Source organism: Protopterus annectens, chromosome 2.part1 (genome assembly GCF_019279795.1).
Source record: "Protopterus annectens isolate FY-2018-M chromosome 2.part1, PAN1.0, whole genome shotgun sequence".
Classification (NCBI taxonomy): domain Eukaryota; kingdom Metazoa; phylum Chordata; order Ceratodontiformes; family Protopteridae; genus Protopterus; species Protopterus annectens.
The window spans coordinates 305,269,986-305,296,932 of NC_056729.1; the positions used below are offsets into that span (position 1 = coordinate 305,269,986).

At 37.6% G+C, this 26,947-nt stretch overlaps 1 protein-coding gene across 4 annotated transcripts in view; it reads right to left on the reverse strand.

Moving 5' to 3' along the window:
- The window catches only part of LOC122794035, a 1,121,292-nt gene that overhangs the window by 90,566 nt on the left and 1,003,779 nt on the right, over nucleotides 1-26,947 (reverse strand). For 3 of the 4 annotated variants that reach the window (XM_044062148.1, XM_044062146.1, XM_044062147.1), the window contains one exon: nucleotides 15,854-15,898. The exons of the other annotated variant lie outside the window; for it this stretch is intronic. In XM_044062148.1, the coding sequence (XP_043918083.1) occupies nucleotides 15,854-15,898 (45 nt within the window). The remainder of the gene's footprint in view (nucleotides 1-15,853; nucleotides 15,899-26,947) is intronic. 4 annotated transcript variants of the gene reach the window in all.

Sequence of the window (26,947 nt, forward strand, 5' to 3'; positions counted from 1 at the left end):
AGTCTAGCACCAAAGATGCACTGGTGCATACATCTTCCAAGGTTTCAGTCACTAGAGCAGTAGCTAAAGGTTTTGGCTCTGGTAAACGTAGAAGCTCTGCATACCTTTTCTGGGCATCAGATTAGCACTCATATTCTGGTTAAAGAAATCTTTCTTCTTGTTCAGAGTGTCTTCAAATGAGAAATACTCTGTTGAGAAGAATAATAGTCTCAGTGTCTGACTCATAAGAAAGACGGGAGAACACCTGATCAACATAGGCCAATTAATCCACATCAGAGTCAGAGGAGATGGATTTCTCAGTGGAAGCTGAAACTTCTCTTTTCATTATCACGGCAGCAAACCGCTGACACTGATGGCTGCTATGATGGAGGCTGCAGGTTCATCAGGAAGAGTACAGGGTCCTGAACGATTCATCAGGTCTTGTGAGGTGGACTGGAGGGAATGGCTGATGGCCTGCCCACCTCAGGTTGAGGCAAGGTGGCACACATCCAGTTCTTGATAACTTTGGCTTTGCCTTTAGGAAGGGTCTCTATCCTAGAGGTTTTTAATTCAGGACAGGTACTGACAACTTCAGTTTTTCAGCCACAGACATCCTTGTGCACCAAAAACAAGGGAAAACTGCCTTTATCCTTAGTTGTCAAAATATGGAGATTAGAATCAGATAACCATGGCAAAGCATCAGGACTGACCAACTATCTGCTGCAGGATTTCACCCTGGGAAGATGTACAATCTTCTAAGAGTGTGGCAGCCTCCTGGGTGGCATTATCTGAATCCTCAGTCCACGCAGATGTCAAAAGTGGAGGGCTACAAAAGCACCTCATCAGAGATGACATCATTGAGGCATGGAAGGCCTCATCTCAATTAGTATGTCATCAGCCTCCTAAGATTGTTTTTGTTTTAGGCAGGGCATCTGTAGAATAATTAGTAAACACCATGTCAGTCACGGACAAGGCAGACTACTTTTTATGGTTTAAATAGTCATGTTGAGAACTTTCTCTTTATTTTATGGACTTTTTGCTTTACCTAACACAATGAGAATATGAGACAACACCGTGTTCCTTCCTGAAATAGTGTAAACACTAACTATGGACATCTTTGTGTGGGATTTGCTTCCTCCTAGTAATGCAGTTATTAACTTTAGAAACCAACATCTATCCTCGATGTCTAAAATATACACAATATAAAAATCAGTTCTGCCCCATGGTGGAGGCATTTCTCTGTACATTGTCAGCCATACTGAACCAATAGAATGACAACACTCAGTACTCACATCATCTTATGAACCTTCTCATGCAATGACAAGAAAAACTTACACAATAATGATAGTTGTCCCTCTTATACCACAGAAAGTCTGACGTCCAATTGGGAGAGCATCTGCTTATCTAGGAGGGCAAGTGTGAAAAACACTGTAAGTAATGCCACACTTCACGCCATCTATAGCAGAGGTTCCAAGTGTTATCACTACTGTAACAGGGAAGTGGAAAAGTGAATAATGTATTAAACATTTAGACAATCTTTGAGAAATTAAGCAGTTACATATGAAAGAAGAAGAAGAAGAAGAAGCAAAAATTCTAGAAGTGTATCAACACTAATTTAGAAATACAATGTCTGAAAAAAAGTTACAATAAGATGCAGGCCTGATCAAAATGAACAGTAAGGAAATAATTTCAGTTTCATTTTTCATTCAGGGGCTTAATGTTCAAAGCTGCTAAAATAATAGTTCTTAATCAACTAAGCAAGCTAGAGTTTTCACTGTGTTATACCTTAAACCTCCTGCAACAGAGGTTCATGGGATATATGCAAATGATCCCTTAAGGATATCAAATCTTTCAGCTATATGGCTTCTGAATGTCCATGACTTTTTCTTTTTTCCTTTTTAAGTCTTTATGGACACCCCTAAGTGTTGACCTGTTAGTCAGGGATCTGGGAACATAGATCTATTGTTTAACCAACATATGACCAAGGAAGTAAGAAAATCATTTTAAGTAATGGTATGGTATCCAGGTCCAATGAAGTCATAGCACATTTTATTCTGCCCTTATTAGACCCATCATTGAGTATAATGATCCCTTTGGCATGTACTTGACCAATCATATGAAACAGTTGGAATACCTATTTGGATCACCATAATGTCTTATCTCTTTACTTCGTCTCCTACAGGTTACTGATAGTCTATGCTTGGCATACAGTACATCCTCATATCTAATTCTGATGGATCTTTTGCACATCCAGAAAACAAACAGCATCAGAACCACTAGATCCAAAGATTTAAATTGTGCATGTGACATAATAAGACATGTTGGTAAGACAGATATGTATCTCAGAATATCCACATACTCTGGAACAGGCTTCCCATCCATTTGGAGTAGTGTCCATCCCTAACCCTGTTTAAGTGTATGCTTAACCAATGGATAAGAAATTGAAAATTCACCCCAGGTCTGGTCCCCATGTCTCTGACAGACAGATGCAGACATTAACTATGCCCAAACTTGCATACTTCCCCACATAACCTTTAGAAACACCCTAAAATACCCCCTTACTAATAAATGCCCATAATACATATGGACACAGTTGGGAATGGGTTTTGTGGCTATGCTTATAAAGGCCCTGATTGTTGTTAGGCTAGTATATACCTATGAACCTACAACAACTATAAATGTAACTAGTGTATTAAAGTCTATTCTCAAGACAGTAATGACCGATGTCATCATATCTGACAATGATCTGCAAATCAAAAGTCAGGAATTTAGAAGATCTGTGTGTGAGTGGAAATTCAGACTTAGAATATCTAGTCCACATTATCCTCAAACAGATATACAAATGGAGAGAACTGAAGACTAAAAAAATGATGAGGAAAAGCTGTGCCAAAAGCTGTGAATATTGTAATCTCACAATATTTGAATACAGAAATACTTCACTGCAGGGACTTTATCTCTCAATAACTTAATTCTTAAAGGAAAGGTCAGCATATTAAAAAGCTCCATTACCGATGCCCAAAAATCAATACAAACTAATGGAAATTTCAGAACAAAGTCAGCAGAAACAAAATTGCTATTATGATAGAAACTGCAGAAGACTATGCGGTTTACAGAATGGAGACAGCGTAAAAATACAAAAGCCATAGAAATTTGCAGTTTAAAGATAAAATAATTGGCCAAGCAGTTAAATCAAAGTTATCTCTTATTAGTGAGGAGGATGGAAAGCTCCAGAAGGAATTGGAGACAACTGTATAAGACAGATATATCAAAGTTCAGGGAAGATGAATAATGACAATTTCTTAGTCATTATAGATAGTGAGAACTGTGATAATTAAATATTGCAGAGAAAAGCTCTTCATATCATATAGCCAAGTAATATTAAAAAGCAGACATAACTATCCCCAAAAGGAAGAGCTGATACCCACAGAGAAAAACACTATTAAAAACTTTAAATTTGGAAGACCGTTGATTAAACAAGATAGTTATTTTCTCAGTTCAAGAGATGATCATGGCATTAAAGACTGAAATATTGCACAAAAATATCTTGTTTAATATATAAAAAATGGCATACAGTTATGGATACCCCTCAACTGTTCAGATTTTTCTACAATGTCCACAATTTTTCCTCAAATTTTTGCCTGTTCCTCATAACATTTACGGTTTCCTGACAGATCACTGAGGATTGAAGTCAATGAACAATGACAGACACTTGAATTTCAGACTTCATATCCTTCAGAAAATACACCCTAACATAATATTCTATCAACTTCCTAAGTTTATAAGAGCAATATTTAAAATATGTTTCTATTTTTGGCCCTTTGTTCACCTATTATTTTAGGCTTTCTAGAGATTTCTTGTGCTAAGATGTTGAGCAGTATTTTGGTATAGAATTCACGTTAGTTTAAAATGAACATTGTATTGTAATGTCATTTAATGCATTTGACTGCCAACAATGAACATAAATGAAGCAAAATTTGTAAATGACAGCTGTAGTGTATAGGGATATATAACTTTAAATATGCTAATGCTAAGTTACAGGGAGATGCATGGCTCTTGATCTATATTCCTTCTAAAAGCTGACTAGAGTCTGAAGAGCAACCACAGTCTTTCTTTTCATATGAACATTTGACAAATGCTGTAATGTTACATTTTCAACATTTGCCTTTACTAGATCATTTCAGTCCCATCTATTCACTAACTGGTATAGCATTTCTGCTGTTATTTCATTCTGAGATTGGTTTGTCATTTTGTTCTAATGTTTCACTAACTCTTTTTCTATAGCTTATAATCTGTATCCTCTCATAATACCATTACCTGAACATTACCCTTCATGTCCCTACCCATTCCCCCTTTCCCTTTCTTATCCCTTCTTCTCCTCCTTCTTTTTCATCATCTTTATAACCTCATGGCTACCTACACATTTCTCAATATTCTTCTTGTTCTTACATTTCCCTTACCTCACACCACACATTACTCCTACAAGGTACTTACACATCATGCATATGTCTTTGTCACTTAGAAGTCCATTTTACAAATGGCAGGTAACAATATCAAGTACTTAAACACTGTCTACTGCAAACAATGTATTGCATTTCTGAACTACAAACAAACTCTGTGCTTATCATTTATTATGTTAAGAATACTAATTGATATGTTTATGCTTTCAGTGACTTAATTTTTTCTACTGTGTATACTTTGTAAATATTTGTTGGATTGTGTTTTTATTTTTTTAATTATAATTCTTATATGTTTCTATAATGCATATTTCCTTTATAAAAGCATTCTTACCATTTTATCTGTTTTTGAAATCTTATCCCCAGGACTCCTGGAACTTCCTGATTATGAGCTGCAAATGGAAAAATACATGGACAGCTAGCTAGATAATTGATATATATATATATATATATATATATATATATATATATATATATATATATTTTTTTTTTTTGATTGCTTGATAAGTTGTAAATGGCTTGAATTACCTTGTAGTTGATGGATACTTAGAAATGATAAGATATTTAGACCCTAGAGAGGTAAAGGTAGCTATAAGAGGGAGAGGGAGAAAGTGAAAAATTCCCCAGACAGAGAAAGATACACTTCAGGTAAGATTAAGTATGTTGTACTAAAGAAAAAAACATAAAAATTCCACATAAAATTGTAACTGTGGATCAATTCATCTAAATGAAATCATGGGGCATAACTCCTCCTTCAGAAATAAAGTTCATACAATATGTATTATACTATACAAATCACAGCCCACAAAAATATATACATTTCAGATGTATTAAGTAAAATAAACAGAGTCTGGCCAAACAAAAATATATAAGAAGCAGAAAAATACATACAGTTGTAACTGTAGTACAGTTCATCTGAAGGAATCTCCTTCAGAAAAAAATTCAGACAATATTTATTATATTATACAGATCATAGCCACAGAAATATACACAGTTCAGTTGTATTAAGTAAAATAAATAAGTAAATCTGGGCAAACATAAAAATGTATAATGTAAGAAGCAAAAGAAAGCTCAGTTTCTATTGCACCTCTCAGTCAATAGGTTTGATGTTCTATTTGAATTTTTGGTTGGATGTTCTATTTGAATTTTAAATGCAGAGAAGTTGTGATAAATATGTGGGCTCAGGGATCAGAGTACTAATCCTCTGGTTCATGAGTTCAGATTTCATCAAGGCATATGTTTGTGCTTTGGATAACAAACATAGATTGGGAACTGCATTGACTTGGTTTCAAATGACCTATCCTCTCATCTGTTTAGAAGTAATGCATGAATCAGCAAAACTATTATTAACTTCCTGTACAGTGCTTCTTACTATCCCCCAATAAACAATACATGTTGTTTTTTTTATGAAGCATATAGCTACACAACAATGAGAATAAAACAAGTTCTGCAAGGTAATGATGCAGAGTTAACAACTCATGACAATATAGTGGATTATGATCATGTAGCCAATCATAACTAGTTTATTACTTGTTCAACATATAAATTCCAAGAGCTCTCAAGGCGAATCTCTCAGTTGGGAACTGATAATAATTTTATTTATTTATTTATTTATTTTATTTTATTTTACATTTGTTGACCGGGCTAGTCCAGCTGGATTAATGTCCATTTTCAGTGGAGGCCCGGGGAGAAAAGCTCCTGAGGTTAGATACAATATTGGAAATACATAAGAAGACATAGTACAAGTGTAATTATACAAAGGTAAAAATGTTAAAGAAATGAACATACAAATATTATAGATTTTAACTTATCAGAACAATCCTAGCAAAACAATATAATAAGGTATGAGATCATAAAGTATATAAAAGGTAGTTTTGAACCATGGTAAATAATACACAAACTTTTTTTTTTTTTTTTTTTAATGCTAAAAAGAGTTATGTAATATTTACAATAAATAGGGGTAATATATCAGTTGAAGTAGAAGATAAGATCCAAGTGGATAAGAAAAGTTTATGATAGAGTTAAGGATGCCAACAGGCTAGTCTGGGTTGGTACAAGAGCAAAGCCAGAATTTGTTAAGATGTATTAAAAGTTGTTTTTTAAATAGTGGAAGAGTATGCAAAGAGGACAGATCAGATGGAAGATTATTCCATATTTTACCTACTGAGTTAGAAAAAGGCAGTTGCCTGCAGAGTTCATAGTTTTGGTAATATTAACAAGTAATTTGTCAGAGGAACGTAGTTGTTTCAGGTTGATATAGGGAGTCAAGAGTTTAGAAAGAGCTGGTGTTTTAGAAGGTTGGTATAGAATTTTGTGTGCAATTAAGAGTTGTTGAAAAATAAGTTTATTAGGGAGTTCCAGCCAGTGTAGTTGTTGTAGGTTTAGACAGTGGTGAGCTCTAAATTGTGATGTGGTGGCAAAGCGGGCAATATTGTGGTAAGATGTAGTGAGTTTCTTAAGGTTGCTTTTAGATAGATTAGTGTAAATAGGAGATGCATACAAAAGGGTAGAAATAAGATGTGTTTGGGCTAGGGTTATCTTAGTTTCAGGTGTGAGGAAGGACTTTATTCTGTATAGGGATCCAATCTTTTTATTAAGGGCTTTTATTGTGTTGTTGATGTGACAATCAAAGTTAAGATTATTATCAATAGTAACACCAAGAAGTTTAGTTGAGGAGTCAGGAGAAATTATGGTGTTATCAGTTGCAGTAATACAGAAGTTTATCAAAGTAGATTTACGGGTAGGTGAAAAGAGTAATAATTTAGTTTTTTGGGGGTTAAGGAGTAGACAGCGATTGGAGAACCACTGTTCAACAGTTGAGAAGGCTGATTGTGTTTGAAACTGGAGTTCTGTTTGAGAAGAGGCAGTGCAAATTATAATGGAATCATCTGCATATTGTATGCAGGTAGTATTAGGTATAGATGATTGAAGGTCATTAATAAAGATGGAAAATAAAAGTGGGCCTAGGATAGACCCTTGAGGAACTCCTAAAGAGATAGGGAGGAGAGCAGAGATAATTTTTCCAGAGTACGGCTTGCTGACGATTTTCAAGATAGGAAGAAAACCAGGTTAGGGAAGAGGGCTCCAGGGCAAGAGATTTTAGTGTGTGCAGAAGAAGTGTATGATTTACCATATCAAAGGCTTTTGATAGGTCTATGAAAAGAGAAGATGTAAGATTATTGTTATTACGGTTTAAGTTTATTGTGTTGGTGAAGGAGAGAAGAGCTATGGTAGTACTGTGAGCAGGTCTGAAACCATGCTGAGTGTCTGCCAGAAGGCTATTATTGAGGAGATGGTTGAGTAGTTTATGTATGCATTTTTCCATGATTTTAGCTAAGGGGGATAAAAGTGCTATGGGACGATAGTTGGAGAAGTCGTAAGATTTGCCTCCTTTATGGAGGGGAATGATATGTGATACTTTCCAGATTGCTGGGAAATTACTTTCTTTTATTGATCTGTTTATTAAGATAGAGACAGGGTAAGCAATGGCTTTTGCTGATAGTTGCAGGAATTCAGCAGGAAGCTTATCAGCGGAAGGGGTGGTAGGTTTAAGTTTTTGGATAAGAGATTGTATATAGGAGGTAGATACAGGTTGTAGTTGAAGGGAGGAATGGTATTTATTAAGGTATTTGGAGGTAGTTGAGAAGTATCAGGAGATAGTTGGTTGGCTAGAATTTGTATAGAATTGGTGAAGAAGGAATTAAAGTTATTGGCTGTTAGTGTGGGATTATCAGGGTCAGAATCCTGAGGGTTCGCTGTAATTATTTGGCGGGGGTCAGCAGACTATTGATGCTGGACCAGAATTTTTGGGTTCCTTTTTGGTAGTTTTTTGAAGTTGAAAGTAATAGTTCTTTTTGTCTGTAAGAATGGCTTTTTTGTACTGTTTCTAAGCTCTCTAAACCTTTGGTGGTCTATTTGACTTTTGGTGGAGCGCCATTTATGCCAAGATTTATTTCTGAGGGTGATTTTATGCTTAGTATTTGTGGTTAGCCAGGGAGCAGTTTTAGTTTTAGTTCTAATGGTTCGACTTGGGGCGTGTTGATTAAGAATTGCTAAGAATGTTGAGTTGAAGTGTTCCACTGTTTTGTTGAGTGGGAGATGTTTTAGAGGGGCCCAATGACATTGGAAAAGTTCAGCTTGAAACCGATCAGGGTTAAAATGTTTCTTTGAATGAAGGGTTCTAAAGGTTGTGGGTAAGGTTAAGTTGGTTTTGCTTCTAATTATATAGGTTAGTGAGTGGTCAATAAGGTCGTCAGGAAGAATACCTGTTTGGTAGGTTTGCAGGGGGGTATTAGTGAGGATCCAGTCTAAGGTAGAAGCTTTATTGTTTATTTTATTGGTTCTAGTGGGAGTATTGATAAGTTGTTTGAAGCCAAAGAGGTTGATATGTGAGGTAGGGTAAGCATTGTTACAGGAATGCCAATCTATATTAAAGTCACCAAGGACTAGTGTTTCTTGTGGAAGTTTGATAGAGAGTTGGTAGAGTATATCTTCAAGGGTATTGATGTTATTTCCAGGGGGGAGATATGCACAGATGATGTTAATGGCTTTATTGGTATTGATTTGTATTTTAGAGCTAATTACTTCAGCATAATTATTTTGAGTAAGAGTTAGGTCTAGAGGAATCAGTTTAAGTTTCGCTTTATACAGGATGGCTACACCACCTCCTTTCCTATTAGTGCGATCAAACCTAATAATGCTATAACCAGGTGGGGTAATTTCGATGTCTTTAATTGAGGGTTTTAACCAAGTTTCTGATAGGCATAAAATATCAAATTTCTCAGTTTCAAGAAGGGCATGGAGTTGAGTAATTTTGTTACAGATACTATGTACATTAAGATGGGCAATAGACAAAGAGTTGGAAGGTTTAGAGTAAGAGAGGGATAAAGGTTTAGTTAGGTTTTGTTCTATGTTGGTTGTAATATGATGTGGACCAGGATTGGGGTGAATATCACCATCTTGTAGTAAGTGGAGAAGAGTAGGATATATCTTTGGTTTAAGATTATAGTGAATGTCATTTGTTTTTCTGGTATAGGTTTTTCTGAACTTGCAGTGTACTAATCTGTGATATTTGGCTAGAAGGTAGATGGACTGAGAGGGTGAATGCAAATAGGATGAAGATAAAGATGTTGTTAATGTGGAGGTACTTTTAGAGGGCAGTGGAGTAGAGAGAGTCTGAGAGTATTCGTAAGAAGTTATGATGTAGGAAGTTACAAGAGATGATAACAATAGTAAAAAGATGAGTAGTCTTAGTAAAGCAGGTATAGATAGTGTGGGCATAGTGGTATCAAAGGAGTTATGCAGAGAAGTAGGAGGAAGTGAGATGAAGTAAAGTTTAAAGAAAGAAATTAGAAATTAAAGAGGGTGGGGTAGGAGGTAGGGATATAATGTGGTAGGAATAGTGTTTAAGAAAGGGGAGGGGGAGTAATTATGAGAAGAGAAGGTGTAATGAACTCAGAGAGATTGTGTAGAGATTTGATTGGATAGGAGGTTTAAAGGGGTGTGTTCCTATTAGAGATAAAGGTAGGACCCCTGGGGGTGGGTGGGAATTGGGGGTAGGGTGGGGAGCGGAGTGAGCCAGAGGCTTAACGGAGCGGGAAGAGAAAAGGTCCAGGAGAAAAACAATCAGTGAAGTGCTCAGAAAGAAGGTAAGTAAGGCAAGGGGAAGTAAATATATTTGGTGTCAAGAGGTAGGAGCAAGTAGAAGCTAGAAGTATCAGAGCAAGTGGAAAGAGAAAAGTGGAACAGAAAGGGGCTGACAGTAGGTAAGATAGAGAGTTTGCTAGGTAAAGGAGGTTTCCAGAGGAAAAACCCTAGTAGTAGGGGCCACCTAATGACCAGAGGGGATATGTCAATACTTGCTGCTTACAAGGCTTATGGTTTAAAGCGAGAGGCAAGTAGCTAGGGATATTATTGGCAAATATATGATCAGTTGGTTGAGAGGGGGAGGGTTAGTTGATGGCTGCTGGCAGTGCTGACCTTGGGTTTTACAACTTCACTGGGAAAAAAATACAAAAAGATTAAGAAGAGCAGGAGCTCTAGGTCATACTTTCTATTATTTTTCCACGTGTAGGCTCCACAGGGTGGGATAACTTTTGTTCCTTAAATTAGGTGAGGAGAGTAGCAGGTTTGGATGGGATGCAAGAACCCAGACCTAAAGGTGCTCAGGAGGGTTTTACTGCTGAGAAAAGAAGGAGAGAAAGGAGATACTTTAGATTTAGAACAAGCACAGTCTACAGAAGGCACTACTATAAAATACACATAGCATATACATGATTAAAAAACTCAGAGTTCAGCAAAAGTTCTAATTGAAGTTAGTACAGGCAGGATCACAGCAATGAAATACATTTAACATTATCATGTAAAAAACTCAGAGATCCACAACAGTTCTAGTAAAAGTTAGTTCAGGCAAAAGCAGAATAAAACATTTATACTGTCTAAAGCAGCAGTTGAGAATTGATATGACATATCTGAGCAGACCAGAAAGTTTCAGTTAAACATAGATACAACATCAAAAGCAAGGCTAAATTCCTCAGATTACACTAAAATACTAGATATTGAGTCAAAAAGCAATAAAAGTAAGTTAGACTATTAGATTAAGCTTCACAAATTATAGTAAGTGGGGTTGTGATAAGCCGCTGTAAGACCTAAATGCAGTGACTAAGGGTTCAGTTGAGCTAAAGGTGTTACTGTTAAAATCATATATAATCACCGATCAGTACACCAAGGATATATAGATCACTAGGTGCCTTTATTTTAAAGAGAATGTCTTATACACTAAGCGAGCCTTAGTTACGAGGCGCTGTTATGACACATGTAGCGCCACTATAAAAAGTAAAACGCGCTGCTAGTGCGATATACTGCACAGGGAAACAGGATTTAACAGTCTACTAGCACAATATCCTATAAAGGGAATTTAAGGCTACGAAGCATGATTAAAGGCTCAGAGGTAAAGAAACAAGCTGTTAACACAGCATATTGAAGTTATTTAAAAACGCTGATAAGGGGTGTTTTAAATGCAAAGCGTAGCACAGTAGTATAAGTGGAATGATATAAAAAGAGCACACTACACACTCTATTTACCGTAATTAGTAAATGGGCTGGAAAGGTAAAAATATATGTCAGAGTTTACTTATAAGGTGCGTGCATAATAATGTTTTTTTTTAAACAAGAAACATCTTTATTAAATTATAATGTATGACATAGGCAATCATACATTTATATAAATGAAAACAAACCATAATGACATAATTTTAGTTACAAACATTATACATCTCAAACCATATTGACATGATTTTAGTTGCAAACATTATACATCACTTGTAATCTATCCAGTCACTGTCAAACATTACATAGCTCATTCAAATCCTGCATTCAGAAACGCCAGCCATAATTCTTAGTAGTAGCTATTTTATCCACTCCCTGTACTACCAGTTACAAAAACGTAGGAGGGTTCAAAGCCTTTGAAGGCAGATAAAGCACTTGGCAATGACAACAAAGTACCCTTTCTGTCAAGCTAAGGATTTTAAAAGCTGATAGATACTTCACTCTGCCACATTTTCTGTTTATAAGTATGGCAGAGTGAAGTCTATAATAATTTTTAAAACCCTTTTTATCTTCTCCTGCTGTTCTTTGCTGGCCATCACTGTTCACTATTATTAACTAGAGTGAGACCAAATGTTAAGCACGCTTAAGGGTACTTATGAAGGTTTAGTTAGGCACATCTAATCACTGTTAAAATCAGATCTCACACTTGGCACACACTTAAGTTAGAACTATACTCCAAAATTATATTAAAACAGCATTTACAGACTAAGAGACCCATGCACTTTGATTAAAATATGTTGCAATAAGCTCAGGTGTAAAACGTAATATATACCTCTGAAGCATGCAAAATCAGTGTCCTGTAGTCTTGTGACAGAGTCATAGCATCTGGATATAAACACTCTGACACACACACACACACACACACACACACACACACACACACACACACACACACACACACACACACACACACACACACAAATGTGTAACTGCAATAATGAAATAGGCTGAAAAAAACATCTGACTGGCTAACAAGTTTGTTAAATATGTTCAGAAGATAACAAATAAATCCCCCACAAAATGACTGCATAAAAATGTAATTTCAGAAATGCAGTAACAAATTGGGTTGTACATGAATAATATTCATTCACCCATTCTTGTAAGGCACTTGCTTAATAAGGTGTCCATGTTTCACAACATGCTGGATATTATGTAATGTCCTTCAGCACAGACTACAACATGCATTCTTGCTCACTTAAACTGTGACAGTCAGATCTTTAATGGTCTTTAGCATTTCAAGTGAGAAAGGGATGGGAATAAACAGAATATGCAGCTTTCTAGACCTGTCATTAACATCCAAAGCACCAATCCATTGTTTCCCCTACAACAACTGCGGTGGGTTAAGACCTTGTTTTTAGAGACCAGGAAACAAATAATATAATATAAATGTATATGGTTTCAAAAGAAATACACCTCATGATGAAACAAATAAGTTAGTTTTGACTGCGTTCTAACAGAAGCTATGTATATATATATATATATATATATATATATATATATATATATATATATATATTTCAGGTAAGTGAAACCTCACATAAAATCTGTGAAAATGATGCTGAAACTGTTTGTGATGTCTTCTGTGGATGCAGATTTCTAAAACACTGGATGTAGTATAATACAGTGAGTTAAAGTGCTGTGATCTTTGTGACCTATTAAGCACTGACATGAGATTGTCACTAGCCACATGCATGCTATGCGCCATTTAGTAAGTGACATACTGCTGCATGTTTTGTGCCCTTTAATAAGTGACATAATGCTGCATGCTATGTGCCCTTTGTTAAGTGACATAATGCTGCATGCTATGCACCCTTTAGTAAGTGACATAAGGCTGCATGCTTTGTCCCCTTTAGTAAGTGACAATGCTGCATGTTTTGTGCCCTTTAGTAAGTGACATAATGCTGCATGCTATGTGCCTTTTAAAAAGTGACATAATGCTGCATGCTATGTGCTCTTTGTTAAGTGACATAATGCTGCATGTTATGTGCCCTTTAGTAAGTGACATAATGCTGCATGCTTTGTGCCCTTTAATAAGTGACATAATGCAGCATGCTATGTGCCCTTTAGTAAGTGACATAATGCTGCATGCTATGTGCCCTTTAGTAAGTGACATAATGCTGCATGCTATGTGCTCTTTAAGTGACATAATGCTGCATGCTATGTGTCCTTTAGTAAGTGACATAATGCTGCATGCTATGTACCCATTAGTAAGTGACATAATGCTGCATGCTTTATGCCCTTTGTTAAGTGGCATAATGCTGCATGCTTTGTGCCTTTTAGTAAGTGACATAATGCTGCATTCTATGTGCCCTTTGGTAAGTGACATAATGCTGCATGCTATATGCCCTTTAGTAAGTGACATAATGCTGCATACCTTGTGCCCTTTAGTAAGTGACATAATGCTGCATGCTATGTGTCCTTTAAGTGACATAATGCTGCATGCTATGTGCCGTTTAGTTAGTGACATAATGCTGAATGCTTTGTGCTCTTTGTTAAGTGACATAATGCTGCATGCTATGTGCCCTTTAGTAAGTGACATAATGCTGCATGCTTTGTGCCCTTTAGTAAGTGACATAATGCTGCATACCTTGTGCCCTTTAGTAAGTGACATAATGCTTCATGCGATGTGCCCTTTAAGTGACATAATGCTGCATGCTTTGTGCCCTTTAGTAAGTGACATAATGCTGCATGCTATGTGCCCTTTAAGTGACATAATGCTGCATGCTATGTGCCATTTAGTAAGTGACATAATGCTGCATGCTTTGTGCCTTTTTGTAAGCGACATAATGCTGCATGCTATGTGCCCTTTGTTAAGTGACATAATGCTGCGTGCTATGTGCCCTTTGTTAAGTGACATAATGTAGCATGCTACGTGTCCTTTAGTAAGTGACATAATGCTGCATGCTTTGTGCCCTTTAGTAACTGAAATAATGCTGCATGCTATGTGCCCTTTAGGAAGTGATATAATGCTGCATGATTTGTGCCCTTTGGTAAGTGACATAATTCTGCATGCTTTGTGCCCTTTCATAAGTGACATAATGCTGCATGCTATGTGCCCTTTGTTAAGTGACATAATGCTACATGCTATGTGCCCTTTGTTAAGTGACATAATGCTGCATTCTTTTTGCCCTTTAGTAAGTGACATAACGCTGAATGCTTTGTACCCTTTAGTAGGTGGCATACTGCTGCATGCTTTGTGCCTTTTAATAAGTGACATAATGCTCCATGCTATGTGCCCTTTATTAAGTGACATAATGTTGCATGCTATGCGCCCTGTAGTAAGTGACATAATGCTGCATGCTTTGTGCCCTTTGTTAAGTGACATAATGCTTCATGCTTTGTGCCCTTTAGTAAGTGACATAATGCTGCATGCTATGTGCCCTTTGGTAAGTGACATAATGCTGCATGCTTTGTGCCCTTTATTAAGTGACATAATGCTGCATGTTATGTGCCCTTTAGTAAGTGAAATACTGCTGCATGCTTTCTGCCCTTTAAGTGACATAATGCTGCATGCTATGTGCTATTTGGTAAGTGACATAATGCTGCATGCTATGTGCCCTTTAGTAAGTGACATAATGCTGCATGCTTTGTGGCCATTAGCAAGTGTCATAATGCTGCATGCTATGTGCCCTTTAAGTGACATAATGTTGCATGCTATGTGCCATTTAGTAAGTGACATAATGTGGCATGCTATGTGCCCTTTAAGCAACATAATGCTGCATGCTATGTGCCATTTAATAATTGACATAATGCTACATGCTATGTGACCATTAGTAAGTGACATAATGCTGCATGGTTTGTACCCTTAAGTAAGTGACATAATGCTGCGTGCTTTGTGCCCTTTAGTAAGTGACATAATGTGGCATGCTTTGTGCCCTTTAGTAAGTGGCATAATGCTGCATGGTTTGTACCCTTTAGTAGGTGACATAATGCTGCATGCTTTGTGCCCTTTAGTAAGTGACATAATGCTGCATGCTTTGTACCCTTTAGTAGGTGACATAATGATGCATGCTTTGTACCCTTTAGTAGGTGACATAATGATTCATGCTTTGTACCCTTTAGTAAGTGACATAATGCTGCATACTTTGTGCCCTTTTATAAGTGACATAATGCTGCATGCTATGTGCCCTTTAGTAAGTGACATAATGCTGCATGCTATGTGCCCTTTAGTAAGTGACATAATGCTGCATGCTTTGTGCCCTTTAGTAAGTGACATAATGCTGCAAGCTTTGTGCCCTTTAATAAGTGATATAATACTGCATGCTATGTACCCTTTGGTAAGTGATATAATGCTGCATGCTTTCATGACTCACCTGAAAACAACGTTTGACTCGGTGTGCCTTTCCCAGCCGAAAAGTCTAAAAAACAGTAATAATAATAAAAAAGATAGCACTGTATTTGACTTTAGTCAGATTAATAAGTGATATTTAAGCAATTTCATTGGATGCGGGCTCTCTTTAGTGATATCTTTGTCAATCAGTGAAAGCCTTTGTCAAATCTGACCAAAGAATTCTGAGGCAAACACTACTAAGAATGTAGTTTCATGATCTTATATTAACTAAATTTTGTATCTGGCCATACATGACTCACTTGTGAAAAAAAAAAAAACATAATCTTAGACTTCATTGCACCTCTAGCACTTCGGCAACCGCCTTCAAGGAGTATAAAACATCACATAAGTTACACAGTTTATATACCCTAATACATCTAACAATTAAACAAGCAGCCTAAACCAATTAATCAATAAACATTAAAAAATACTTAATACTACTTTCTCATCAGATAAGAAGCCTCCAGTTACATTCCACATTCAGACCCTGAGGAAATAAAGTGTCATATTTCAAATAAAAATACTTTCTTTATATAACAACTTATTTTTATACAAATCATCAGAAAATATACCCTTCAGAATATGTTCTAAGATAATGGCTTGTAACCCATTTGGATTAGAATTGTGAACCAGCATAAAATGTTTAGCAACAGGGCTATCTTCTTTATTATTTATAATATTCCTGACATGCTCCTGCAGTCTAGTTTTAAACTTCCTTTTACTTTCTCCTATATATAGAAGGTTACATGGACATTTCAATGCATAAATAATACCTTCAGTATTACAGCTATATATGAAGGCAGTTGCCGAAGCACTAGAGGTTCAATAAACTGGTGTTTTAAGTGGATTCTTCATCTGTGGTCTTCAGTTCATCTTTTCTTTTTGGTTCGTGCAATAGTCTTAGACTTTAGCTACTTTTTTCATACAGGTCCTACATACCATCTGGACTTGAAAAAAAGAGTGTGACCCCCCCACCATTTTATTTGCTGGTAAGACCTTTATGCTGAGTATTAAGATTATGTTGCTGCTTAAGCAGGTTTCTCTTTACTCTCAAAGCACAGAATGTTTCTCACAGCAATAGTTGCTGTAATACCCATGCTCACTTACAGGTGTCTGAATGTGAAGGTGGAGGAGAAATGGGGTAGGGAAGACTCATCACTGGATGGTATATATTTCATTATATTGTTATACTGGGACAGCTGGAAACCAGTGCGAGAGCAGAGTGGGCCGTGATTCCTTTGAATGAAGGAGTAATCTTAAAAACATTTTCATTAAACTATTGTATTTATATCTAGCTCTGTGGCACAGAAGGATGGAGGCCTGACAATCAACCAACTGGCCCAGTTTTAAAAAGCAAGCCTGGTCACTGTTTGACCACAAAGTATAATAAGCAGGCCACAGTTAATCCAGTGAACTATAAAAGAATGTATTATCAAAAAGAGAAATTCACTGGAAATAGAATTTAATAATAAGATAATTTAAAATATACAAGACTCCTTGTATATTTTAAATTATTTTATTATTAAATTGGAAGTTGTGTTGCCCACCCGCACTGTTTCCAGTGAATTCCTCTTTTTGATAATACTGGTCACTGTTTGACCCAGCTGGAGAAGAGAGTGGGTCAAGTGCATTAATGTTAACTCTGTTTCATTAGGGAATGGTGTGTGTTTTTCTGGTACTGCTACAACATCTAGTGGATTCTGTTCTATGGTCACAATGCACATGCAATAGCAGCACTGAGAGGGAACACAGATACATAGTAGTTTCATGTAGAACAGTTTGACGGGATGCATACAGAGTGCTGCTGCATATTTATCTTCTTTGGAAAAGGGCACTTCTCCCTGTCTAAACTCCCATCCCCTTACATTAAATAACGTGTGCCTGATGTATAAAGCCATGTCCAACCCGGAATTAATGGACATGCTGCACCTCAGAAAATCCAAATCCCATCGAGCTACGCGCTCGAGAGACTTGAACCTCAGCACTAAAATAAATAGGACATGCTGGAGGGACAGATTCATAACCTAGAGGCTCCCTTCACTCTGGAATAAAATCCCAGTCCAGGTTAGGCAGAGTCCCTCATTGACTCTCTTCAAGAGGAATCTTGATGAGTGGATGGGAGATCGTAGGTTTAACCCGGGTATCACTTCTGTGTCACTGTTAGACAGAGGCACAGTATACTAACCTCAAAAAAGGGCATAGCAAAATTAATTTAAAATGGGTGGCGAAAGCCAAACACATTCTGGCTAGGCTTATAAATGCCCTAGGGCAGATAGCCTAGTATGAACCTATGAACCTATAAAAAATCCATATTTGATAAGTGATGCTCCATACTCTAGTTATCATCTTCAATGGAGAGATAAATGGGCCAATAAAGAAGAAATGATGGATGGTAGTAGAAAAAAGGAATCATCAGCAGAGAAATTTTATATTTATCTATAGCTATATCTCTATATATTTATATATCTATCTATATATATATCTATATATATCTATCTATATATATATATATATATATATATATATATATATATATATATATATATATATATATATATATATATGTATATATATATATATATATATATATATATATATATATATATATATATATATATATATATATATATATATATATATATATATATTGGTAGCTTTAAAATGATTAAAGGAAACTGACCAATCAGATTGCTAGCCACCTGTGCATCAGATCTGTTCCATGCACAGTAAAAAGTTAGTTCATACCACCTGAACCTATCATACAGTTACAGATCCCTACTCCCTCACATATGTCAAAATCCAGCTAACTGTCACCATCTTAAAACAGTATTTTAGCAAAAAAAAAAAACACTCAAAAAAGTAAAATAATTAAAAAAACATCAAACACCAGAGATATGCATTTCCAGCTCAAATACATTGTTAAGCATGAATAAAAATAATAAAAGAAACATAACAAAGTAGGAATCAGGATTGTAATGCAGAAACAGGAATCAGGACTGTGGCACAAACTAAACATAGTTCACAGTAATAACAGCACTAAAATCTTAAATTTGAGTACATTACCTGATTAGGATCAGTAAAAATTCATCCAATAATTTAAGAAAGCAACCTGAAGAAAGTGAAAGCAGAAATTCTAGAAAAAACAAAATGAAGCACTGAAGAGAGGAAGAGACAAGAAGTGAGCAACATTAAGTAAAAACTGTCACCATAGCAACAGAAAGAAGACAGTCTAAATTGAGATTCAGATTACACAAACACAACTTCATAAATGAATCTGCCAAGTACTGCATGACTAAGAGGTGAATCTGAAGATACACAAATGAAGCACTGCATGAATAAAAAATCTTATTAAAATAGAATAAAATGGCCATACAATTATCATAGAAACCCAATTAAATAAAGCAACAAGGATATTATTAATTAAACTAAGTTCTTGGTAGTTGCCACCAAAATAATTACCCTTGTATATATCTTTTGGATACAACAAAAATATAATTATCTAAAACAACTTATAATACTGGGGGGTGCAGTAGATTACTGTTTGCTTATTTGTGCCTGTCAGTGCTTTTAGCTGTCACTAAAACCATTACTCTTGTGAATATTTACATTTTTGTGAAACAATGTCATACTGATATGTAAGTTTCCTCCTCTGTGCTCATTCACCTGCAGTTACTGTGCTTATAGTCACCGCTGAGGTACTTGTTAAATTTTAGCAAGCAGTTTGGTGTAGTTTTGAGCAGGATATCTTATTTTCCCATCATCAACTTGTAGAGAGGATCAGGACCATTTTTTCCTTAACATGTAGGAAGCACACATTTTTGGTACTCAACTTGTACAGAGAATTTTATTTGTTTATTTATTTTTGCTCCTCATCTTGGAGCAGAAGGGAGCTAGAATAGGGATCACATCAGGTACTACACCAGCTAGCCTTGACTCTGTCTTCTCTGTGCATTAAATGGCTTAGAAGCAAAACACTCAACTGATGCAAGAAAAACAAATGAAATACTGGTTTATTCTATCTGAAGAAACACCCTATGTGTGAAAGCTTGCACCTGTTTTTGTTACTATTTTAGAATAAAGCAGTTGTACATTCATGTTTTGAGACAGTTTTATGTTTTTTACTTAAACGACTTCCTTGAAAACTTCATATCAAAATTCCACACAGTTGAGGAACTTATAGCACTGCATAAGAATGAAATTAGTCAAAATGGGTGGAGATGTAAATGTCTTATATTGTCAATGACACAGGGGTGTTAGCCTTCTAAGATGGAACGTATAATTCTCTAGGGGAGTGCTGGTCACAGGCAGAGGTGACTGGCAACTGCATAAAAATGAATAAAATGAATGTTATGTGGTAAATGTGTGCACATATTTTTGGGACAGTTTGTTTGATTGCACATATAACAATTCACTGATGTTTTATTCCTTTGTTTGGTACAGAAACATAATTTGCCTGTTGTTTGGGGGTGGGGGAGCCAAGTTCCATCTCTGTGTTGCCATGACTAAAATGTTTTTACAGAGGTTTGCTTTGCTAGTGTTACCCCTTGTTTTGGATCCAACCTTTATCTGTGACTATGTTATGTTACAACCGCATAACCCTTCTTTATATTTGAATAGCTTGAAAGTTTTTTTTTTCTCCAGTGCATATTATTGAAAAACTAATAATATTGAGTTATCTCTGCTTAATATCAGAGCTTTCGCCGGCTAACATCTACCTGAAATAAACTGGACTTATAAGTGAATTTAAGTACACTTTTATCTGCTCTTTTGCATATAGTACTGCTTTTAATTTATTTATGTGTGTTTTTCACCGAATATTAACTCAACTGAAGTTGTGGCTGTCTCTTTACAGAGTACTTTTTAGAAATTCTGTGTAGCCATTGATAGCAGTGGGGGTAGTTTCAGCTCATCACTGACATTCTGTCTTGCCTTATATAAGTGGTACATTTTGAGTTATCTCTGCTTAATATCAGAGCTTTGGCCGGCTAACATCTACCTGAAATCAACTGGACTTATAAGTGAATTTAATACACTTTTATCTGCTCTTTTGCATATAGTACTGTATTTAATTTATTTATTTGTGTTTTTCACTGAATATTAACTCAACTGAAGTTGTGGCTGTCTCTCTACAGTTAGTTCCCCACCCACCCTCCTTGTTCTTGTTTTGGTGTTAATGTTGGTGGCTTTGAAACTGCCTGCACCTCTTGTAGATTTGTATTTGGATACTCCTTCTGGGCCCATCTCATTTGCTCACTCAACTTGAGTACAGCAAGATCATATTCTGATTTCAGGCACTCCTACTGTGTACAAAGAGAGCATTTGGGAAGGACAACCCCTGTAGCCTCTTAATCCTGCATTGTTCCCTCCCTCAAAAAAAAAAAAAAAAAAAAAAATAAATAAATAAATAAATAAATAAATTATATATATATATATATATATATATATATATATATATATATATATATATATATTTTATTCAGCTGCTCTTACTGTAACTGTCTTAGTTGCTCTTTTGCGTTCTATCTGTTCAGTCGCTCTTACTCTGCACTTATTACTTGTTAGTAGCCTTCTAATTTACTGCCTTCTGCACTTGTTTTTTAGTCATTTGTTAATTTAATTGCATTTATTTGAACTGTATTTGCCGTAGTGTTGCTACACACTTGGGTGTGCTGGCCTGCACTACAATTTGAATTGTATTTACTGCTGTTTTAGATGCTTTTCTGTAAAAAAAAAAAAGCAATTCTAAGCTTGTTTCCTGCCTTTCCTGTAACTAGCCAAGTCCAGATATAGACTTGCTGTATCCAGGATTGTTGGTAAGCTTGTGAGCCCCCCAAGCCTTTCTGTTTTGGAGGGAAGCCTTCTAGCTTATCAGTGGGAGTGGTAAGCACTAGGTAGCCTATCTACCATGGGAAGAGTGGGTTTTGGCCCAGAAATTGTAGTTCACTGGCCGTTTGGGCAGTTTTTCCATCTCTTTCTACTTTTTGATTAAAAGCCCGTTTTGCATTTTGTCCCCGCCTTTCCTATAACTGGAGTAGTCCAGGTACAGATTTGCTGTATCCAGGACCGTTGGTAAGCTTCTGAGCCCCCCAAGCCCTTCTGTGTTGGAGAGAAGCCTTCTAGCTTATCAGTGGGAGTGGTAAGCATTAGGTAACCTATCTACCACAGGAGGAGTGGTTTCTGGCCCAGAAATTATAGTTTATTGGCTGTTTGGGAAACTTTTCCATCTCTTTCAACCTTCTGATTTAAAAGCCTGTGTTTGCACTTGTTTCCTGCCTTTCCTGGTACTAGTCTAGTCCAAGTACAGATTTGCTGTATCCAGGACTCTTTGTAAGCTTCTGAGCCCCCCAAGCCTTTCTGTGTTGGAAGGAAGCCTTCTAGCTTATCAGTGGGAGAGGTAAGCATTAGGTAGCCTCTCTACCACAAGATGAGTGGTTTCTGGCCCAGAAATTGTAGCTATTGGCAGTTTGGGCAGTTTTTTTCCATCTCTTTCAACATTCTGGTTTAAAAGCCGCACTTGCGCTTGTTTCCCACCTTTCCTGTAACTAGCCTAGTCCAGATACAGAGTTGCTGTATCCAGGACTGTTGGTAAGCTTCTGAGTCCCGCAAGCCTTTCTGTGTTGGAGGAAAGCCTTCTAGCTCATCAGTGGGAGTGGTAAGCACTAGGTTGCCTGTCTACCATGAGAGGAGAGGTTCTTGGCCCAGAAATTGTAGTTTATTGACCATTTGGACAGTTTGCTTGTCTCTTTCAACTATCTGGTTTAAAAGACCACATCTGCGCTTGTTTCCCATCTTTCCTGTAACTGACCTACTGGGTAGCACTAGAAAGCCTTAAACTGATACAATCCTTCTAGCTTAGAAGAGACACTTTGGAATGATTAAGTATCAGTTTTCTGTACTTTCTTGCTGTACTTAACTGTTTTCTGCCTAAGTGCAGATTTTCCACCATTTATTGTGATTTAGAAACTTGTTTTTTCACATATTGTGCTTATTTGACTGCCTGCATTTTTAAAAAGTTGTTTTTTGTTTAAATAATTTGTTTAACTGTTGTAGGCTACACACTAAAGTGCGATAGCCTTTTCTGTTCGTTTGTAGTCATTTAAAGCTGTTTTAAGTGTATTTTTACTATTTCTGCCTTATCTTTTCAAAAAAAAAAATTCCTTGTTTCACGCCATTCTAAGCTAGTATAGTCCAGTTTTCAGGCTAGTGCTGAATTCAGGGCTGTGATACTAGTTTCTGAGTTGCCCATACCTTACTTGGATAAAAGGAAGTTTCTCTGTTCACCTGTGAGAGAGGGGAGCTTTGAGCAACCTATGTGTCCCTGGAGGAGTGGTTCCAACCCAGAAGTTAGTAGTTTATTGGCCATTTTGGGCTAATTTCTATCTCTTTCATTTCCCTACTATAAAAAATGTGTTTGCATGGTTTTGTGCACCGGGCAGTGCCGGTTAGCTATGGTTAAATTATTCCCAACTCCATTAAGTCTCCTCTTCGTTTTTTCCCTTGAAACTAGTCTAACTCTCAACCTAAGCACTCAAAAAGCATCTTACAGCCCAGCACTTGCTCAGACCTAATAGCAAGCACTAATATACCCCAACACTTGACTGCCCAGCAGGGCAAGGCTCTTTATCCACCCCTCACCAACCAAGTGAATAAGCAGCTCACCCTACTATTCAGGCATGACCAAAGAGCAATTTCAGGTGTACTCTCCAGTGCAGCTGGTGAACCTGGGTATCCTGAGGCAATATTACAACTGCCTCATATACACAGACAACCCTCTCCTCCTACCACAAAACATTAACATATGCGAGAGATGCAATTATAGGGCCAAACTGGAAGCTAAGCTGTCTCCACCCAAGACTGGAACAGACAGTCAAGAGGAAAAGGTTAACACTTGCACCACACCTCCAGCCGCACACAGACCTACTAAAACAGTCCTGGCAAAAAATACACATAAATACACAAAATCATACTCAGAGGCTCTAAATAAAAACCTGCAAAAGCATCAGAGACCTCCAAAGCAGACACCCAAACAACCTGCACCTCTCGTCACAAACCAGACAACACATAAAACACAAAATCAGTGTGCCGCACAATCACAGCCCTTAAGGTGAAATAACATACCTAACACACTTGTAATAGGTGACTCTATAGTCAGGCACACTGATGTCCCACTCACTGGGCCTGACAAACAGAAGGTTACTGTTAGATGCCTGTCAGGAGCCAGAATCCGCTACATAACACAAGCACTCAGGTCACTCCAGAACAAGTACAAATATGACTCTGTCATTGTTCATGTTGGTGTGTATGACCTGAGACGTAACTCCCTGGACTATATGAAAAGAGACATAGAAGAGCTCTCTGATCATGTAGCCCAGGCTGGTATGACCCTGACCCTTAGTAGCATCCTGCCCTCACCAAGAATGATATCTCAGTATAAAGAAAAAATGATCAATTTCAACAATTGGCTAAGCTTCTGATGTCATTCAAAGGGGATCCAGTGTCTGTCAGCCTGGGACGACATGCCCGACAAGCCATGTTGCTTTGCAAGAGGCGGCTTGCACCTGTCACCCCTAGGCTTTCGAATACTGGCCAAGGCTCTTGCTGCCCCCATAGTGCCTTTTTTAGGCAAGGCTCAAAAGTCAAACCCACCTCCATAAACAGCACAATTAACAAAAAACTGAGGGTTATGCTATTCAACGCTAGGAGTTTAAATCTCAAAATGCACACGCTCGAAGCACTCCTCAGTATGGAGAACGTTGACATCTGTGCAGTAACTGAAACCTGGTTCAAGGCTCCAGAGAGCACCCCAACACTACTGGGCTACAACTCATACCACACGTTTTGGCCACAGAACATGGACCGAAACACAAAAGGAGGGGGTGTATCCATATTCATCAAGGATACCTACACCTCCAGGTTAATGGCACAGCATGATACCTCTGAGATCATCCACTAACATTGGGCAAATCTGCAATGCAAATTGTGGCCTGCTACAGATCACCCTCCATGACCCAGGACTACCACTCAACCTTTCTGGAGACACTGGAAAACATGAAGGTCCTACCAAACACCCTGATATTGGGCAATTTCAATTACCCTATCATTCACTGGGAAAACTTCTCAAGTACAAATTCCTAGGCCCAGCGCTTCCTGAAATTCATCAACTCAAATGCGCTGGATCAGCTGATAAATTCCCCTACCAGAGGTGAAAACATATTGGACCTGGTCATCACCAACATGGGCGACAGGTGTTCCACACCGGAGGTCAACCTGTCACTGGTTAGATCAGACCATAAACTAATCACTCTGGATGTCCACCCCCAACCACCACCCCCAACTAAGGAAACCACAGTAAAAAACTTTTCTAAAGCAAACTTCACCTTACTTAAGACAGAGGTAGTAAGTTTCACAGCCCCATGCTAAAGGATAACGCTGCCCATGATGCAGAAACCTTTACAAATTCACTCTCTGAGCACCTAAAAGGATGCATGGATCATACCATCCCAAGCAAAACCAAGACTCACTTCTCTAAGAGAAGGAAACCAGTTTGGTGGACCCCTTCAATAAACAGGCTATACAATAGAAGGAGGAAACTAGTTCAGAAAAAAAGCAAATCCCAAGAAGGAAAGTCATCCCTGATCAGTATCAGTAAGAAACTAAGGTCCCTCATGAAATCATCCAAGGCTAACTTTGAAAGAAAAATAGCCAAGGATTCAAAAGATAACCACAAAGCCTTCGTTAGCTATGTTAAGAATCTAAGTGACAACTCACAGATATGCACTGAACTAGTGCAAAATAGCACAAAATATACTGAACCTACTGATATTGCCAACATCCTGGCAGATAGATTCAATGCAAACTTCACCCCCCTCTCACCTCCAAAAGGGCCTACAACAATACCGGAAAAGAGTAGTGTCCCAAAAATCACAGATGCACAGGTGAAAACAGCCCTTTCAAAAGCCAAAAAACACAGCATCAATGGGACCAGATGAAATCCCAGGCTGCGTCTTGCATGAACTACAGAATGAACTAACCTCCCCCCCCACCTAAACACGCTGTTCAACCTCAGCCTCTACACAGGCTATGTGCCCAGAGAATGCACACAGCAACGGTTATTCCTCTCCACAAAGGAGGGGCCACAACTGACCCTGGTAACTATCACCCCATAAGCCTGACTAGCCTGGAGTGCATCATCATGGAACTCATTAACAAAGACATTGGGAACCTCCAAACACTTGACCTGACCCAGTTCCGCTTTGTTAAGGGCAGATCATGCCTACTAAAACTGGTTGACTTCTTTGAGACAGTCTCCAAGGCCATAGATGAAAAGGTGGTTCACACAGCCTACCTTCACCACGCCAAGGTTTTCAACACTATTCCCCACTCAGGTATTACAGAAAAACTCACCAGCCTGAACATAAACCCCTACATCATGAGATGGGTTGCCAACTGGCTTATAGACAGAACTCACACGGTAAGAATAGTGGGCTCCAGGTCTGACTCTAAACCAATCACAAGTGGTGTCCTGCAAGGCTCGGTCCTGGGACCCCTACTGTTCGGCATATACTTCTCAGACGTACAGGTAAACATAGGAGGACTATGGCTAACCAAGTTCGCCAATGACTGCAAACTGGGAGCCATAATTGACTCTCTGGCTGACACAGACATCCTCCAAAAGGGCCTTACTGAGATGGACACCTGGTGTCAAAGACATGGCCTCAAGCTAAATGCCAAAAAATGCATAGTCATCCCATTTGGGAAAAACAAAACACCCATGAATTACCACATAGGTGGCAGCCCCCTTAATATAGAAGAGGTAATAAGAGATCTGGGGACCCAGTAATCTCTCCTTTGACAATCATATTGCCAAAGTAGTTAGGAAATCCTTCTATGTGGCCCATCTAATTACTAAAGGATTCACATCTAGAAATAAAGAGGTTATAGTGCCCCCTCTACTCATCACTAATTAGACTCATCATAGAGTACAATGCTCCATTTGGGTTGTACCTCACAAGACACTTCCAACAGCTGGAAAGACCACAAAAGTACCTCACCAAAAGGATTACTGGCCTCAAACATA